Source organism: Branchiostoma belcheri, unplaced genomic scaffold (genome assembly GCF_001625305.1).
Source record: "Branchiostoma belcheri isolate BF01 breed outbred unplaced genomic scaffold, Haploidv18h27 scaffold268, whole genome shotgun sequence".
Classification (NCBI taxonomy): Eukaryota; Metazoa; Chordata; class Leptocardii; order Amphioxiformes; family Branchiostomatidae; genus Branchiostoma; species Branchiostoma belcheri.
This window is the reverse complement of record NW_017803874.1, coordinates 73,152-93,252: the sequence shown is the minus strand read 5'-3', so window position 1 is coordinate 93,252 and position 20,101 is coordinate 73,152. Positions and strand designations below refer to the sequence as shown.

At 39.6% G+C, this 20,101-nt stretch overlaps 1 protein-coding gene and 1 pseudogene across 1 annotated transcript in view; one reads left to right on the top strand and one right to left on the bottom strand.

Annotated features, from left to right (window-relative positions):
- Positions 1-5,033, top strand: part of LOC109472106 (low-density lipoprotein receptor-related protein 2-like) — an 18,320-nt gene extending 13,287 nt beyond the window's left edge. The window contains exons 8-10 of the mRNA XM_019771682.1: positions 1,934-2,119; positions 3,465-3,576; positions 4,094-5,033. Coding sequence (XP_019627241.1) covers positions 1,934-2,119; positions 3,465-3,576; positions 4,094-4,364 — 569 coding nt within the window. The 3' untranslated portion in view covers positions 4,365-5,033. The remainder of the gene's footprint in view (positions 1-1,933; positions 2,120-3,464; positions 3,577-4,093) is intronic.
- A 2,793-nt stretch (positions 5,034-7,826) lies between these two features.
- LOC109472105 overlaps positions 7,827-20,101 on the bottom strand; it is a 24,668-nt pseudogene continuing 12,393 nt past the window's right edge.

The following is a 20,101-nucleotide window of genomic DNA, read 5'->3' as shown; positions in this document are numbered from 1 at the left end:
GGTCCTAGGTAGGGTAAAGGCATCTAATTCAATTTTAGGGTGGCAATACAAAATATTTTGAAGTAGGAAATCTGTCTGATATTGATATTTACTGCAATTTCTTTGTAGATTTTTCTTTCTTTGCAAATTTCACGAACTCATATATTCGCTAAATGATGTTTACCTTTACAACAAATGTTCCTTAATAATCATGCAAACAAAGTCCCAATTTGCATGAAATCATATTTTCACAGGAGCCTATGGTCTACTCCCAAGTCAGTTCTGAAAACATCATAAGGATCAGTATAGAACTCTTAGACATCTCAGACGGTGATAGCTTGACGATTGTAGAGTACAGATCTCCGCAGACGATTGTTACAGTTCTTGACAGTACGTCAATGACAGAATACGTCAGCGTTAGCAGTAATATCAGCCTGCAGTTCCGAGCTGGGCCGCAAAGAGCGCAGCAAACGGTGTGTGGCTTGACTCGTGCCTGACGTGGCAAGATCATATAGAGAAGCTGTGCAAATCTGTATCAGCTAAACTGGGTGTTTTGAGGCGTCTCACTCCAATCCTACCACAACATCTGACACATCTGACAATGTTATTCAATTGTATGGTTCTGTCCAAACTTGATTATTGTGATGTAGTCTGGGGTAACTTTGGTAAAGGTCTTTCAGATAAGTTACAAAAACTACACAACCGGGCTGCTAGAATCATACTTGGTCTATCTTTCACATCCCATGTTGGCAGTGATAAACTGTCTGGTCTGTATTGGAAAACCTTAACAACTAGACGTAAGGAACACCTCCTATATATGGTTTATACGTCTGTAAACCTACAACTGCCAGAATACCTCCAGATCATTCACATTGTAGCTGAGTCTCACCACTAACAACCCGTCATAGTTTAGGCCAGTCATTAACCCTCAAACACCCGAACTTTTTTGTGACGTTAATGCCCGAACGGGGTCCAAATGGTTCAAAAGTTATGCAAAAATAGGATCAGGCCTGCAGGCATGAACATGGGGTTGACCTTTGACCTCACATGATTGTCAAATTGTCAAACCTCTGAAAACCTGATAAAATAATTCCTGAGGTATTCCTTGAAGACATATTGAGGACATCCGAACAACTTCGTGTGTAGGAAAGTGCAAATACATGACTTGGACCCCAGACGGTCTTACATCAGACTTCCGTTGTTATTTTTACAAATTTGTGCCGATCTCAAAAAAAATTAGGAGAACTTGCAGAAGAGGTTTACTGACAAAGTCACGGGAGGAATTTTTTAGAATAAAAAAAAATTCAAATAGCACATAGAAATATACGTCTGGGGTCCAAATGGACCCCGTTCGGGTGTTTGAGGGTTAAAGCTACCACAAGTTCACCTAGAATGCGGTTGGCGAATGTTCAGTTACAGAGGAGCTAGTAGCTGGAATGAGATTCCACAGACTATAAAGTCAACTTCTACTTTTTCCACCTTCAAGCGCATGTTGAAAACCTTGGCTGACCTCATCTGACCTAATGACGAACGGACCGGTATATGGACTATGGATACTGGCTGTGTATTTTATGACATGTTTGTTTTATCCTGTTGAACATTACTTCTGTATGTTTCACATTGTTTTGTTCCTTGTAAAATATGTATGTTGTATGTACTATGTGTCCAGGGCCCCACTGCAAAGCAGTGCTTAACCACTGAGTGGGTCACCCTGGTTAAAGAAAACAGTATAAATAAGAACAAAATAAAATAGGAATTCATGCTGCGTTATGAAGGTGACTTTAATTTAAAAACACGTTGTGACCACCCCTGAAAATATTTCCGGCAAATATATCCAGGAAGTTCGATGACGTCACTTCCGTTTCCCCTGGCCATCTTATACCTGACGTTGACCTTTGTCCAACCAACCATAATCTTGAATAAAATCACTAATTCCATATCCTCATATTTCTAGGTGTTGGACACTGCGGACCCGTAGACGTCATAGATGACGTCACTTCCGTTTCCCCTAACCATGGAGGGAACTTCACTATTGGCCAACAGGCGACTGTCACGTGCAAAAACGGACAGAACGTTACGCTACAGTGTCAGAAGAACGGAACCTTCAGCATCCCCACACCTTACTGCAGTATACGTACAGGTGATTAAGTCCGTGTGATGTAGGGTCCGTGTTTTATAGGGTCCGAATCATTGCCTTGAACTTTGTAGCGAACGGATATGTACTTAATGTAATGAGAAATAAACTGTTCTCCTACTCAAACGAATCAAATGAATTTTCTACCAAATATCTCGGTTTTCGTCAGCTATCTGGACCAAGTGTTGTAGTCATGTGACTTTATTCGGCGTGTGACGTCACCACTGGGTCAGAAGTCGGTACCGCCCTCCGTCCCGGTTGAAGTAATGTTGGTGTGCCCTGATGTATACAACGTCTTTATTGGTTTTTATTGGTTTTCCAACCACAAACATACATATGCAGGGAAAGACACAAGTCTCCCTGAAGTGGGTAGTTTGTTACAATCAACACATAATACAATACAATCAATGAACAATATACAGTAGTGAAATACAGCTTAAAGATAACAAAACTGGACGCAGATACAGCGTGGGGTAGCTTATGAAACAGACTCGTTGCACAGTGAACAAATGACCTTTTCAGTCGCTCAGTCCTGGCTTTTGGCACAGTGAAGGCACTGTCGTTCCGCAAACGTCTACCTGTAGCTGAGGACCAGTTGGGGGGCACTAGGTCATGTAGTGGGTGCTCAGGCTTTATCATAGCTGTGAACAGCTTCAAAGAGGCCGCTTCCCTCCTTTCTTTCAAAGAAGGGAGCTTTGGGACTGTTCTCTTTCCCACGAGGGAGATGATGCGCACAGCGCGTTTTTGTACTCGTTCCATACTAGTGGACAGCTCGTCACTACAGCCAACGAGCAAAAGATGACCATACTCCAGTATGGGGCGAATCAGCGACAGATACACTTGCATCAAGTCGGCGACACTCTTTCATTGTTTTGTCAATAACCGCAGATAATGAAGCCTGCTGGAGGCCTTGGAAACTGCTGACTTTACATGTGCTCGCAAGGATAAAGTACTGTCAAAAGTAAACCCGAGGCCCTTTGCAGTTGTAACAGGAACAAGTTCGCCTCCAAGAGACAAGGATGGGGTTACAGGAATGTTCCTACTGAAGCAGATCTGCAACTGCTAACTCTTTTTCCCGTTCAGTAACATAATTATCATTTTGACCAGCCCACGTGTCGAGTTGCAACGCTTCTGCAGACATAGTGTTGTCTACGCCACATGACCGACAGGGGATTGACCTGGACAGGCCAACGTCATCGGCATACCCCACATCTATGTACATTCCCTTTGCCATGTCCACATCTTTTTTAGGTACGTGTGTTAGTAACTGTCATAAATGATAGACAATAATATCAAAGATTAGCATCGTGCGTTTTTTTAATCATAGTTCCTTTTTTGTTTGGTTCTTCAGAGATGGGCCATGGACAAAGCGTGGTGGTGTGGGCTGTGCCAGTTTCCGTTATAAGTTCCGTACTTCTTGTGTCAATCGTGCTTGCTGCTTTCTTCATCTTCAAACGTAGGAGGTATGTGTTCCATACAAGATGTATAATCTATAATGTAAAGGTATTACCATGTCAGCACATAGATAGGATAAGGCTATAAAAGATATGATAAGGATCTATTTGAAACCTTTCCATGGTCTGGATAGCTGTTTCGATGTTTACGTGAGGTATTTGCGTACGTAAATTTGTGAAAGGCATCCAATGCAATTTCAGGATGACAAAACAAAAATATTCTTGATGATGAAATCTGTATTAGATTTGCTTTTATTGCCATTTCTTAGCAAATTAATTTTCGTCATCATGCCATACTTGAAGCATTTGAAATATCAGGAGTATCAGTATACCATGTGATAGGATTGATCAAACTTATTACACTAGTTTAGAAACTGCTCCAAATATTGACTTTGAAAATCAAGCTTTAATATAAAATCGCTTTGGGTGCCTTTAGAACTCCTGTGTGACATTGCCTTAGTACTTTACATTTCACCTTACATAATCCGACTGTGACCACGCTTTCGTGGACTATTTCACACAACAGGTCTACAAAACAGCGAGGAGCCTCCAATGACGAATACGAGATGGTCGACCCACAGGACTCCCGTCCGCCGACTAGGAGTCCACAAGCCCCGGCGACAGTTTCCCCACGACCCGGGACATCTGGAACCCAGTCGGCGGACTCTGAATACCAGGCGCTGGACCCGAGGACCATGTGTGATACTGATAGTGAGTACACAAGTCTACGAGACTATGAGATTGCGTACGATCCCGAATACGAGAACACATTTGGAAAGGTGTATGAAAATGCCTGATTATGTCAAGTAGATTTGTAGCCGCAGATTGACATTCAGGTCAAGTTGGCAGTCTAAGACGAGCCAGACTTCGAGACCTCGTACGGCCCCTAATACGAGAACACATTCAAAAAGGTGTATGAGAATGCCTGATTATTTTAATCCATATATTTTGTAACCGCAGATTGACATAAAGGACAAGTTGGCAGTCTGAACTGTCTCCACAGGTTGGGTTTACTTGGGGTTTATCCACTTTTGTTATAACAAACTCTCATTCTGTAAGGTTACTATCCTAAAAGTTCAATTTAGCCATTTTGTACATATCATTAAAGATCTATTCGTTTCTAGGGGCATATAGTTTGAATCAACAGTAGCAAAAATGTAGCCGAGGCCTTTTCCAAGTGATTAAAATATCAGTTGTTTAATTTTACATATAAAGAGTCTAGCAACAGACAACATACAGCAAAGTATGACTGTAACTGAACTCCCAATTTTAGTTGTCAGAAATTACAACACATCAAAATGGAAAGACACATCCGCATTTCTCCCCAATGTCGACGTCCACAATTACTACAAACTACATTTGATATGGCAGACAAGTAACAATTCAAACGATTCTGCAAGTAGTCATATTATACTATGGTTCATTGTTGTAAAAATAGCATATCTAGTCAAGAATTCTTAACTGTAGAAAAATTTTATAAGATGCAGTATTCAAAATGTACACTAAGACTTTCTAAAAATGGTACCTTACTTTAATTGTATTTTCATGTTGTGAAATTTGATATCTTATGACATAATCAAGTAGAAAATAAGTGACATTGTTATTATATTGTAACCTGTATCATAAGGAAAGAATTGTAGTTTTTACCGTATCAAAGACAATTTTCGATATTTTGAATATTCAAATGCAACTGATAGATTTATACTTTTGATACGCATATACAAACCTTGAATAAGAGCAATTATTTGTTCAATTATCTACACATATGCAAACAGTGAGAAGAAGTTTATTGTACTTGTACATGTACTAGTATACTACTTAGTTATATGCATGTTATTGTCTTTATCGTTATTGTCCAACCGATTGCATCTTGTTCTATTGAAGTTGTGCGATTTCCCTTATGCAAATCGACACGTTACAAAATACTTTCCTTACTAGTTTCCTAATAAGGTAAAACCTATCGGACCGATTTGATCCACCCACTCAGTCCCTATATATATAAACGCTTGACTGACCACTTTCTGTCAGTCCTGACTCAGTCAGCCTTCCCATTGTATTGTATACATTTATTCTACAAATCGTTCGTGTGCGTCTATTTATTTTTCGGCGTTAAAACATCATGAAATTTCCTTTACCAGCCGGGCGGCTCATGTAGGGAGGGCACTCGGGGAGGACGAACCAATATAGCCGCGAACTTCTGCCCATGGAATTAACCAATTCTAACACTGTCTTACACAGTTCTTTTGTAATACATGACAACAGAAAATTCTTGTCCACTTACCGAGCCACCTCGAAAAGAAAACCGCTGAGACAGATTGCTTCGGTACACCCGAAATTGGCGGCCGCTGTTTACATTCTTGGAACACTTCATTTGCCATTTAGTCAGTCGATCGCTGAAGTTGCCCAAACTTGTGTGCAGTGTCCACGACGAAAGATATAGCTGCTTGTTTCTTTAATGTTATTATGTTTCAGTCCATACCATGGTATGGATGAAATATATTGTGTTCTCTTATGTTTCTTCTCCTTCTCCTCCATCTCCTCCTCCTCCTGCCAAACAGTCAAAGGGATTCAACTCCGCCATCATTCAGCCAAATGACTTGAAATTTGGCATGGAGGTAGAGTGGGCCAATACCCCCAGGCGCTTTTTTTTTCATATTTTTGATAAATACCTTTGAAAAATTTTTATGAAGGTTTTTTGGGGCATTTTTCGCCCAAAAATGGACTTTTGGATCCTGAGCCCTGGTTTTACAACCAAATGATCTGAAATTCGGTATAAGGGTACCTTGAACATGTGTCTACAGAATAGCAGTCATATATTTGGCATACATCACTTCCAAATGACTCATTTGGGGGTCTAAATGGCTATTTTCAGCAAAAAAAGGGCCAAAAGTGCTATACCCGTTCCATGTTCTATCTAAAGAATGGCCTGTTCCATCTGCCGTTGGCCATGGAACACGTGTTCCATTGCGGGCTACCTGAGGTCACATTGCACGTAAGTGGTGCGTAATGACCCATACATTCAATGTTGTGTGCCTAAGACCTTCAAAATGTATCAAATCTCATCATTGTTAGTATTTGCATACCTGTAATAAGATTAGTAAAGCTTTCGAGATTCAATGTGCTTGTTCTTGCATCTTTTTTCTCAATTACATAGCTACTTTATAGTTCATTTATTTGAGAATCTTTGCCAGTTTTACACTGGGGTAAGTTTGGAATAATCCACTTTTGCGTGGGAGGGAGATGGACTGAAATATGCTGTATTTGCTCCCAAGCAAATGTCGGCCTCTCTAGTATTATTAAGATATTTTCATACAGAATTTCTATTCTGAATAAAATTCAAACGGTCGAGGAAACAACCAAGGCAACAAATTAAGAACATACAAACTGTTCAAAGTTACATATGACAAAGAAAAATACCTAAGTATCCCAAATCCCGAGCATCGCCGAAGCATGTCAAAACTACGAATTAGTGACCATAATTTACACATTGAAACCGGCAGACATAACCGGACTCCTTTAGAAGATAGACTCTGTAAGGTTTGTAACTCTGGTAGCGTAGAAGATGAAATACATTTTGTACTTGATTGTAAATTGTTTGATATTGAACGTGACACACTGTTTAGAACAATCCACTTAGACAAACTGTATAAAGGTAGCACAAAGAAAGATGTATTCAGTCATCTCATGTTCACTAGTAATGACCATACAATAGAAAAACATCTTTGAATTTATCTCCAATTGCTTTAAAAAGAGAGAGGAATTCCTTAATTAAGGCTTAGTTTAGTTTATTCCCTTGTAGTTGTTGACTTTTACGTCATTCTGTTATCCTTGTATCTTATGTATCATGTTACTCAGAATGATGTACATGTAACATCACACTCTGATGTATGCATTTAGCCCCATGGGCATGAACATGCAATTAAAGATTCTATTATCATTATAAATAGTGATTCTTTTCTTCAAATAGCGCTATTACTACATAGGTCTTCTTTGCCACAGGATAAATGCATGTCTTTCCTACTATATCCTACCTGGGAGACAATGTCATATTGTAATAATTCAAGACAATCAGGCTGAAAATATTACCATCATCTTCTTCAAAACCACGTAAATGGATCTGATAAACGTCTAATAAAATGCCTTGTTACATACATAAGTCAGTAGGCTTCATTAGTTTTAAAGTGTATTTCAATCGCTAAAACCAGTCTACATTATAGCCGAGTTTACACACAACTGTTCAGGACTGATGTTTTACATTTCCTGATGTTAGTTTAGGTTAATCTCATTATGTAAAGAGCAAACAATGCTGGTATTGGCATGATCCGGACATGTATCAGTTAGGGACGCAAGAGAACCCAGTCGGCCCGCTCACGCAGTTCCAACCGGATCCGCAGGAGGTCGCAGTGCAGAATGCAGATCCAGATCCAAGCTTACCAGGCGCTGTTGAAAACAAAACGTTTCTCTGAAATAATTGCACTAACATTCAACCCCCCTCAATTGCAAATAACTATTTTACAATATAAACTGGAATGTTCACGTAATAGGATTTCAAAGCAAATACCAAATTTCACGTGATGAAAACAAGTGAATTAAACTATTTCAATATTTAGTGCAAATATTACACAGTGCCTATCTAAATGTAAAGATGATCTTACCATCACAATAGAAACCCACAACTTGGTCGACACACACCCAGTGAAGTGGGCACGGGTCCATGTCGCAGTAGTTTATATCTACACGGGAAAAATGCAATCATTCAATCGTATTTCGTTTACGTACTGTGGAATTTTTTTTAAATCAAAGAACAGTATTTTAACATAAGAGCTCACAGACCTACATTGAACAGAGACGGGGGGCGACACAAGTTATCTGGCACGTATGGCCCACTTCTACGGTCACGTGTCTCTGACTTCACGTTCCAAGAATAGACGGGTCCATTCCGTGAACAAGGTTGATGGAGTCAACCGAAAATTTGGGGTAAGTCCCAATTCTTTGTAGTTAGTGTTGGAAATGAAAGCTTACTAATAGTCTTTATTTCATAACGATTTGTACCAACACAGATGAACGTTCATGCCCAGTAATTTCTATGTAACTTATCATTATAAAGTATTTCGTATGATAAAAAAATATGTTCATTTAAACTTAAAGAAGACAATAACGTAATGCATGGTAGTAGCAGACTCAGGCTATATTATATAATAAACTAAACTTTTGTTGACGTAAATAATATACATACATACATGAAAAAGAATATTAGGGCACTATTGGAATTAATTTCAAAAGCCAAATGAAACGATGTAACAAAGCGCAATCCTACCCAATTAGGAATTTTCTAGTAGTACGATTTTAACGTAAACTTAGAAGAGGGAAATCAGGAGTTTTGTAGAGGTGATGTTTTTTTTAATTAGTAGAAGCATATAATTATTACTGCATCCCATGCACATTTGAAAACAAAACATATTATGGAAATACATCAACCTTGAGATTTGAAGCTTACCGTTTTCACATAGGACTCCTTCATAACCACGGCGACAGTCACAGCTGAAGAAGTTGACGTGGTCAAGACACATTCCTCCATTTTGACACGGGTTAGATGCACACTCATCTATGTCTGAGGAACATCGTCGATTCAAGTGTGAGTATTTTGGATTTTTGCCAATTTTGATAAAAAAGGAACATAAAACATCAAGATGGCCCGATGTCTCTATAATCTTTACACATCGGATTCCCGCCTTCCATTGTACAGCCCAGTGGCAAACAACCCTGCCTCGAGACTAAGACGTCGAGAGTTTGAATCCCGGATGTTTTGCTCAGCCGACAAACACCATCCTGGAAAATTTTGCAGTCCTCAGGACGAGACGTTAACCCGTGGTCAGCTGATGCAATGAACCTATTAGTAAGTGTACGTACTACACATAATGTCTCTCGTCTCTGAGTAGAAGACTAGCTCAACTGCTAAGCTGAACTGGTCCGAAATCACGTTGACTCGTCCTATGTCTACAATGGAGTATGACTGAAAAATATATCCGTTGATTTAAAAACGTATAAAATATCACTGCTGAACCCGTACCTGTTTCACAGAAAACGCCGGTGTACCCTGGATAACAGTCACACATGGTGGTATCAGAGAAACATGAGGAACAGTTTCCCCCGTTCTGGCACACATCTTGGTTGCATTGAGTGATAGCTGTTTACGAACGACATATAGACAAGGTATTGTGTTAAAAGGATATCAATTTAAGTGTTGCATTCCGACATGCAGGTTAGAAACTCATGTTGAATTTTCATCCTTTTCAATTCTTTACTTATGTTCGTAACTAGAATTAACATAAATTCGTGTTATTTATGAAGTGGCTTATGTTATTATTACCAATATATAAGTACTATGTCTTTTTATATCTTCATTTTTGTCATTTCTTTTAAAATTTATCATGGTTACATTAAATTGTAAGGGTGAGCTGTTGAATTAGATGGAGAAGATCTGGAATAAGCCCTCGAGACTGGTTATCATATCAACCCCTAGCACGTTTTCATTTTTGCTGTTCTTCATGTTTTGTTATGTATGTAAAATTGTTTTTACTATGTGCCAACCAATTAAATCAACAGCCAATAATATATAAAGAAAGTAAGACATTGTGTTATAATAGTCTGGTACGATATCGTGGTACAATATGTCTATTTTACTCTGGGATAACTTACTAGACTCGCAGACGTAGTTGTGTTCTTCAGAGCAGGCGTGGTCATTCCCACTGAAACTGTATTGGCGGTCGAGCAGAACACACACGTCAAAGGGGCTGTAGGTATTCTCAGACATCCATGGAGACTGGACTGTGACAATAGATCATCACAAACATTGCCAATTGATATCTCGTATTAACTTTGCCGAGTGCTTTTCAAAATTAGTATAATTGAATAAGGAGGGCCAGAAATACAAGTGCATATGCCCAGTGTCAAACGCCTTCAAACTAAAACAAAACAAAAAAAGCAAAACCATGCTTTATACATGTCCAGAGGTGTTTGTTTACATCTTGGGGGGATGGGCTTCAATCATTTTACCAGGTATTGTTGACGCCCCACACCACTATAAAAAGGTTGTAGACCAAATTCGGGAGAGGCATTGAAACTAACAGTGAAACTTAAACAAACTCATAATCATATTGATTAGTGTTTGGAAGTGATGTTCCCCTGATTTTTTCCAATAGTTCTATGGATATCTTACCAGACAACAGGGATCCATCTATGTGCAGGAACGGGGGTAAGGGTGATTTCATGGCCACCCAGTGGGAGACGCTGGTTTTCCTCTGTATGAGGGTCGCAAGCAGTTGTTGCTCACTTCTTGCCCAGATGTCGGCAAGTAGTCCTCCGTTGTTTTTACACGCAGTAGAGGCGTCCTTGTGGGACAGGGTGTGGTTTGAAAGTCGATAGCACTTGTCGGCTTCAACAACTGGGGAAATAAATTGTATAGCTTAGGCTATTTACTTTCGTGTGCGGTGGTTTTGCGTTCCCATTATTACACAGTGACACAGGCAGGAAGAAGAAGGTCCAAAAAAGGCTATCTAATTCCCATCTTTATCTAGTTTATCTCTTTATTAATCCGGACAGTACAACAAGAGTACGTTAGTAGATTTTGTCGATATTAAGTATGTCGATGTCGGATTGAAATAGGTCTTGGTCGTTTAAGAGTCCCATAGCGGCTCGTTGTGGTACTGCAGTTGGTTGAGTATCGTTTCAAGGAGAGATGTTATGTGCCGAGACCGAGGCACCCAGACACTGTTGTTGTAAACGTGAAAAAACACATACAATTAAATGGTCAATTAGATATGTTCGTAGTGGTAATAGGTTCTGAAAGGCAACTTGCCTACCTGTTTCACAATTCTGCCCCTTGGCCTCAGCCGGGCAAATGCAGCTGTATCCAGTCAAACCATCCACGCATGTCCCTCCGGACCAGCAAGGATCACCCACGCAGAAGTCAATATCTGAGACGAAAGCACTGTTCTAAGGACTTTGACGGTCATTTGCATCTAATTGCAACATAGGTAAAATAAAATACACTTCACCCCAACTTAGTTGCACATGTGGATACATCTGCCGGAGCATAGATAGACAGGTTTGCGTGATGATATTACTCTTCTTAGCGAAGAATCAAAATCAAACCGGATACAAAATGGCACCTGTATGACGTGAAATCCGAAATGGCCGCGCGCACCGACGTAAACGAAAACAGTAGGGGTTTAATAGCAAGCTGTCTTGTAATCATTTGTTACTTTTTTTGGTGATATCAGTAACCTGTAATTGAAACATCGGCTCATGTGAAACAAGTGGTTGTGAATAATAATAAAAAACAACAACTTTGATATTCAATCACTCACCAACCTGGTGAAATTATTCACGGGTATTCATTTTCTAGTTATCCGCATGCTATGGGGAAAAATTACCTATACATGTTCCACCGTCTCCCGTGAATCCAATGTTGCAGGTACAAATGAAAGAGCCGGCTGTGTTTGTGCATGTGGCGTATTGGTGACAGTTGTCAGTATTGGCGCTACACTCGTCCACGTCTGCAACGTTTGAAACAGGTTTTTTAAGGCATCCAATGCAATTTCAGGGCGGCAAGACATTCTGGATAAAAAATCTGTCTGATATTGACATTTAGTGCAATTTCTTAATACATTTTTGCTATCATTTCATACTCGAAGCGTTTGAATAGGCCCCAAACAAGCTATATACCAGGCGTCTCTAGCTTTATTTTTTCGAATACCACCCATAAACAGCTAACCAGCTGTTACAAAACAAGCAACCGTTTTCCGTCAGTGACATCACATATGGGATAGGAATGATTCAATTTACTACATTGAAAAAATTGGCCGGAAATTAACTTTGAAAATCCAGTTTTGTCGTCCTGAAATTGTATTTGATAACTTTAATCTTCATTCTTGGCTCTATGATTATAACGTACAGATGATTGCAAATGGCTTCTGAAACTTCTCTCGTGATCACCTGTGCAGGTAGATCCATTCCCATTGTACCCTGCGTTACACGAACACGTGAATGACCCTGGCACATTTGCACATGACGCCTGGACATCACAGTTGGCTACACCTGAGGTACATTCGTCGACGTCTGGAAAAGACGCAAATAGATAGTACTGATGATTTTTGTTTACCAGGTCACGTGCCGCGCGAGAGAAGTTACCAGTACATGTCCTACCGTTGCTAAGACCATAAGAAATCAGCATGGCAGAGAGACCACATAACTATTATACTAGGATATCATGCTAGAATTCTAAATGCTACGCCAGACCTAGGAGAGACAATATACTATTGTATATACATGTGATCCCGTCGCCAGAAAATCCTGTCATACAGGCACAGCTAAAAGAGCCCAAGTTATTCGGGAAAAAAGTTTAAAAGAAATTTATGCTAATGACCTTAACAAGGAAAAATTAAAAAGGAAATGGCAATTCACAGTTATAATGGTAAGAAACCACACCTGCACATGTAACTCCATCCCCAGTGTAGCCTGTAGTACAGGTACAGGTGAAGGACCCTGCAGTGTTGGCACATGTTGCTTGAGGGTCACAGTTGTTCCTGCCAGTGATGCATTCATCTATGTCTGAAACAGATTAGCACGCTTTCGCATTGGCACCTGCAGCTTTAACGCCAGCCTTTTCAGTCGTACGTTAGTTCACAGCCCGGCTTGCAGCTGCGGGTGCCAATGCAAAACCATATCTCATTTCTTACTTCATTGCCCTTCATACAGTTTTCAACGACAGCGTCTCTTCGGCCAACTTGAATCATTGGTAGGATACCTCCTTGACATAAATTCACTCTCCGACAATGCTCTCGAACAACTTCTACTTTACGGATCCCCTTCATTCACGTTCAAAATTAATTGTCAAATAATGGTTCTAACTCAAGATTTCACTATTTCAAGTAGACGCTTTGCTTCAACCTAATTTATCATTATCAATATTTCTTTGGTGTGTCCTACCAATCACAACCATGGATACCATTAGCAAGGGTGGGAGGGGGGAAGGACCTGCGCTTTTAGTCTTCTTAGTTTCATTCTTTATCTAAACCCCATCTGTCTTATTATTGTTTTGTGTATTATATCTGTTCGTTAGGGTATGTATTGTTTTATCTTTGTATTAAGTTTATTGTTTGATGGCGGCGTTAATATAAGTTAACCAAACTTGAGTACGCCGTCATCGTGTCTGTATTTCTTTATATATGTTTTAATAAAAAAAACAGATTCCAGTTGTATGGTGAAGAGTACGTTTAAAAAATGCAACCAGAATAAGATGCCTGGTTGAAATATGTAGTATGTAGTGATGGTCTTAGATAGACATGGAACGACAGAAATCTCATGTTCGCAGTTATAAGTTCGCCCAGATACCATACCTGTACAGGTTACTCCATTTCCAGAAAATCCTGAATTACAGGAACAGGTGAAAGATCCCACGTTGTTCAAACATGTGGCTTGTTGATGACAGCTATGAGCATTGGCATCACACTCGTTCACATCTTTAAAAGGAAATAAGAATACTAGATGTTCCAAGACTAAAGATCTATGGGACCATGCTAACTTCATGATGGGACACACCAGAACTGCATGTGAGAGAGTAAACAAAATTTCAACATTCGGTATTTCTAGATCTGTATCTTGCATTATGTATAAAGTTCACGTAAAACAGGTAAAGGCAATCATAGGTTGATCCTAAAGGAAACTACACACGTAACTCCATCCCCAGTGTAGCCTGTATTACAAGTACAGCTGAAGGACCCTGCAGTGTTGGTACATGTCGCTTGGTGGGCACAGTTGTTTGTACCCGTTTTGCATTCATCTATGTCTGAGGGAGGCCAGAGGAGGCAAACTTTGACATCTGCATTTGTATCGGTATAGCCGGTATAACCGCCCTTCGGCTTTACACTGGTACTGAATGCATGTAATTGTTATTTACATAGAATCATGTCATATCACTGGTCCTTACGAATAGTTTATAGTAGTTACTTTAAGCAGCACAGTACAGTTAATTTAATAGTCATACATCCATAAGGTGCATCCTTGCAATGCAGTCTTTTTCGGTAGTCTGTAGTACAGTTTTCTTACCTGTACAGGTTACTCCATTTCCAGAAAATCCTGAGTTACAGGAACAAGTGAAAGATCCCGCGGTGTTCGTGCATGTGGCTTGTTGATGGCAGGTATGAGAACTGGCATCACACTCGTTCACATCTAAAAGAATGGGGGGGGGGAGGCGTGCTGTGATTAAAACAGTTTCGTCAGCACAAAAAGACCTCGTAAGCCATACTGGACATTCAAATACAGCTCCCAGAGTGCACTACGTGAACTGAACTGTATTAAAGGTACTCAAGGAATAGCTTTGAGTGCAGGTAGAGGAGGCTGATTTTTACATTGGCATTAACAACGACTTAAGTTACACAACAATGATTGTACAGGAAAGAACAACACACCTGCACATGTAACTCCATCCCCAGAGTATCCTGTATTACAGGTACAGGTGAAGGACCCTGCAGTGTTGGTACATGTCGACTGAGGGGCACAGTTGTTTGTACCCGTTGTGCATTCATCTATGTCTGAGGGAGGCCAGAGGAGACAAACTTTGAAACACACTAGTGCGGAATGCATGCTATGTTCACTTGTTACGTCATTGGTCCTTTATATGACTAATTTATAACAGTTACTTTAAAAAGCACAGTTTAGTTTATCTTATAGTCATACAACCATCCAGGACTTGCTAAAGTTCTTGGTGTCGTACTGCAAGCCGATCTAAAGTGGTCCGCTCATGTTACTACCATTGTCAGTAAAGCCAACCGTAGGCTCTACTTAGTACGTGTCCTGAAGAAACACAGACGTATATAAAAGATAACGACCTAGTGCTAGTTTTCTGTGTTTTTTTTCGGCCGTTGTTAGAATACGCCTGTCCGGTGTGGCATCCTGGCCTCACTAGTCTCCAGTCGAAGCACATTGAAGCCGCACAGAAGAGGGCTTTTAGAGTTATTCAAGGCAGAACATATGTTAGCTATGACAGCGCACTAAAACAGCTATCTCTCACTCCCATGTCCTCGAGAAGACACACTCTGTGTATGAAGTTTGCAGTTTCTATTTCTAAATCTCCTGTCTTCTCTTGCTGGCTAGCTGCCTCCGAAACGGGGAAACGTTCACGGCAGAGAATTGAGAACAAAGAATAACTTCACCCAGTTCAACTGTAGAACTTCCAGATTTACGAATACTACCTTGCCTTTTACTGTAAAATTATTGAATGGAATTTAATTATTAGCCTAGTATAGTATAGTAGAATGGATTTTAATCAATAGGTCTCTTTTAATGTAAAGCTATTTAATGAATTTTAATCAGCATTCACCTTGTCTTTTAGCCTATATTTGTAGAATTGATTTTGATTAATTAGTAATAGTACCTTGTCTGAAAGGGTAGACATGTGATGGATTTTAAGAATTACACAATATTTGTATCATGCCCTAAATCAGCCAGATAAGGCTGCAACGGTATGTCTGAGCACGTGTTGCAAATAAACCAGTCATCATCATCATCATCATCATCATCTTCAGTACATCCTTAGAATGTATTCTGTAGTACAGTTTTCTTACCTGTACAGGTTACTCCATCTCCAGAAAATCCTGAGTTACAGGAACAAGTGAAAGATCCCGCGGTGTTCGTGCATGTGGCTTGTTGATGGCAGGTATGAGAACTGGTATCACACTCGTTCACATCTAGAAGGGTGAGTTTGAAACAGTGTCGTCAACGAAAAAGTCCACGTGAATAATACTTAACATTCCGAAAACGTTTCCAGAGACCGCATGGCTTCTATACTGAACTGTACATGTATCAAAGGTAGGCAAATACCTTTGAGTGCAGTTTTTTTTATGAACAACATTGGCATTAACAAAGACTTAACTTGCATGCCTAAAAATGCAACGAGGAAGACAACCACACCTGCACATGTAACTCCATCCCCAGAGTATCCTGTATTACAGGTACAGGTGAAGGACCCTGCAGTGTTGGTACATGTCGACTGAGGGGCACAGTTGTTTGTACCCGTTGTGCATTCATCTATGTCTGAGGGAGGCCAGAGAAGACAAACTTTGAAACACACTAGTGCGGAATGCATGCTATGTTCACTTGTTATGTCATTGGTCCTTTATGTGAATGAATGAACTTTATTGCTCGACAGTTGGACACGGTACGATGTATGGCATCAGGAACAATGTGATCAATACAATCAAGTCTATTCTAAGAGACTACTAGTATTATATGAATAATTTATAACAGTTACTTTAAAAAGCACAGTACAGTTTATCTTATAGTCATACAACCATCCAGTACATCCTTAGAATGTATTCTGTAGTACAGTTTTCTTACCTGTACATGTTACTCCATCTCCAGAAAATCCTGAGTTACAGGAACAAGTGAAAGATCCCGCCGTGTTCGTGCATGTGGCTTTTTGATGGCAGGTATGAGAACTGGTATCACACTCGTTCACATCTAGAAGGGTGAGTTTGAAACAGTGTCGTCAACGAAAAAGTCCACGTAACAGATAATACTTAACATTCCGAAAACGTTTCCAGAGACTGCATGGCTTCTAGGCTGAACTGTACATGTATTAAAGGTACGCAAGAAATACCTTTGAGTGCAGGTAGAGGAGGCCAATTTTTATGAATAACATTGGCATTGACCAAGACTTAACTTGCATGCCTACAAGCGGAAGAAGACAACCACACCTGCACATGTAACTCCATCCCCAGTGTATCCTGTATTACAAGTACAGGTGAAGAATCCTGCAGCGTTGGTGCATGTTGCTTGGGGGGCACAGTTGTTGCTATTGGTGGTGCATTCATCAATATCTGAAGACCAAAAAAATTGTCACATGCCCATAAACGCATTTTATTACCTGCGCCACTATAGTTTTGATTTTGCTATGTGAGTATGTATGTATGTATGTATGCATGTATGTATGTATGTATGTGTAAAGGTGGTTTAGCACGAAAACTCAAGAAGCTACCAAGAGTTGTGTAGACACTAACCCTGATCACAATATGTTCCAGTCCACCCCAGTCTGCATAAGCAGCGGTAGATCCCAGTCCCCTGTGGTGCTGCAGTAAGTATTTCGTTGTTCTGGCACACGCTGGATGCTTGGAAATGTAAAACAGTTGTGTCACAAACTGCTCAAACCAATATAATTACGTCTGACTCTGTAAACCCTATTACTTAGCTGGTGTGTTGCGCCGAAGGGCCGTCATACCGGCTATACCTGTATACAAATACAGATATTATTAAGTCCATGAAAAATAGAGGTATTGTTTTTGGCGTGTCTGTCTGTGTGTGTGTGTGTCTATCTATTTATTCAGAATTGTAACATGACAATACAAAGTGTGCACTAGGCAGCAAGTATGCTGATAGCGTGCACATCTAACACATACCTGGACATATGACATAAAAAACAACAATCAATAGTTAGAACAAGATATATATACAAATAACATTATCTAATAAATTACACCTGCAATTAAAATCAATTTTTACCTCCATGAAAAATGGAGGTATTGTTTTTGGCGTGTCTGTCTGAATGTCTGTGTGTCTTTGTGTGTGCGTGTCTGTCTGTCTGTGTGTGTTTCCGCAACTTTGTGGTCAGCATAACTTCAAAACGCCTTTATGACTGGTTTATTGATGACAATGTAAAACAGTTTTGCAGAACCCAGGGGTTCTGAATTGCACTGTTACTCACAATTACAAAGATTAAGACTAAAGACGTAGCCCATCCCATTAAAAGCTTTAAAATCAAACAACATCTATCACAACATATACACATATGATAAAATCTAATGAAGTAGAGTTTACAAGTGTTAATAAGTTTGCATTGCAGAATAAAATACTTATTAAGATTCGTAGGTAAAACAGTGGTCATAAAGACGGTTACTAAACAAAACGTGTTTATGGATTGTGATGATATTTGGTATGCTGGTAAGTCTTGGAAAGACAATGGTCAAGGTCAAATATGGGCCTCCTGGTGGATGACCTTGGTACTGCAGCAGAACTTCCGGTTTTTGTATCTTGATGTTTTGGTGACAGATAGCTTTTCCTGTCAGGAATAAGTGATGTGAGTTTGGTCCCCCTAGCAGCTAGTTCTGGAACTGCAGGGCACTTTCTGGCGAAATGTTTAAAAGCCAATAAGTCCAGATAGGAACACCATATTTTCATCATTTTTGGTGTTTAGGTAGCCGAGAGAGAGATGTGCATAATTAAATGCAAATTATGCAAATGAGGAATTTATTTGCATAATTAATAAGGAAATTCTATAATTACAGTTTTTTACATTATACTACTTTCATACATGTAATGTATGTAACCTATGGCAGTCGGAACATCAACTGATACTAATTATGCAAATGATTAACTGTTTTGCATAATTAATGCGAAAATTCTATGATTTCTTAATGGTGAATGATGGGAATGTCATACTTGGGACATATGTAAGTTAATCAAAAGTTAACAGCACGATGCATATATTATGTTAATGAAGAGGTCATTTGCATAATTAAAGAAAAGTTACATTTACATATCAAGCCCATATTTCATGGAGGTATGAGATCTCGGAACTCCTGTTATAACTGTACAGCAAATTGAATGTTTAGTGCGGCTCAGCTGGAAGAGGCACAAAATCTTTTTGATTGGGCAATTAACATGTGGAGTGCATCTGTGAGTTTTGTATTTGTGTCAAAGTTCTGAGCTGGAGACCCCTGGAGCAGGAGAGATGTTGAGCTGGAGACCCCTGGAGCAGGAGAGATGTGGTTAGATGTTGTTACCTCCATGAAAAATGGAGGTATTGTTTTTGGCGTGTCTGTCTGTGTGTGTGTGTGTGTGTGTGTGTCTGTCTGTGTGTCTGTGTCTGTTTGTGTTTCCGCACATTTGTAGTCAGCATAACTTCATAAGGCCTACTAGTATATGGATTGTGATGATATTTGGTATGCTGGTAAGTCCTAAGAAGACTAAGGTCAAGGTCAGATATTTGCCTCCTGGTGGATGGCCTTGGTACTGCAGCAGAACGTCCGGATTTTGTATCTTTTGTCCTGAACATGCTAGGGTCTTGATTTTTCAGCGACAGATAGCTTTCCCCGTCAGAAATAAGTGGTGTGAGTTTGGTCTCCCTAGCAGCTTGTTCTGGAACTGCAGGGCACTTTCTGGTGAAAACTTTCAAAGCCAATAAGTCTAGATAGGAACAACATATTTTCATCAATTTTTGGTATGTAGGTAGCTGAGAGAGAGCTGTACATAACATAGTTCAAATTATGCAAATGAGGACTTAATTTGCATAATTAATGAGGGCATTCTATAATTACAGCGTTTTATATAATAGTACTTTTATACATGTAATCCATTTAATATGTAAAAACTCATATTTCATGTAGGTGTGAGATCTCCGAATTCTTGTTATCTATCTATCTATCTATCTATCTATCTATCTATCTATCTATACATATATATATATATATATNTATAT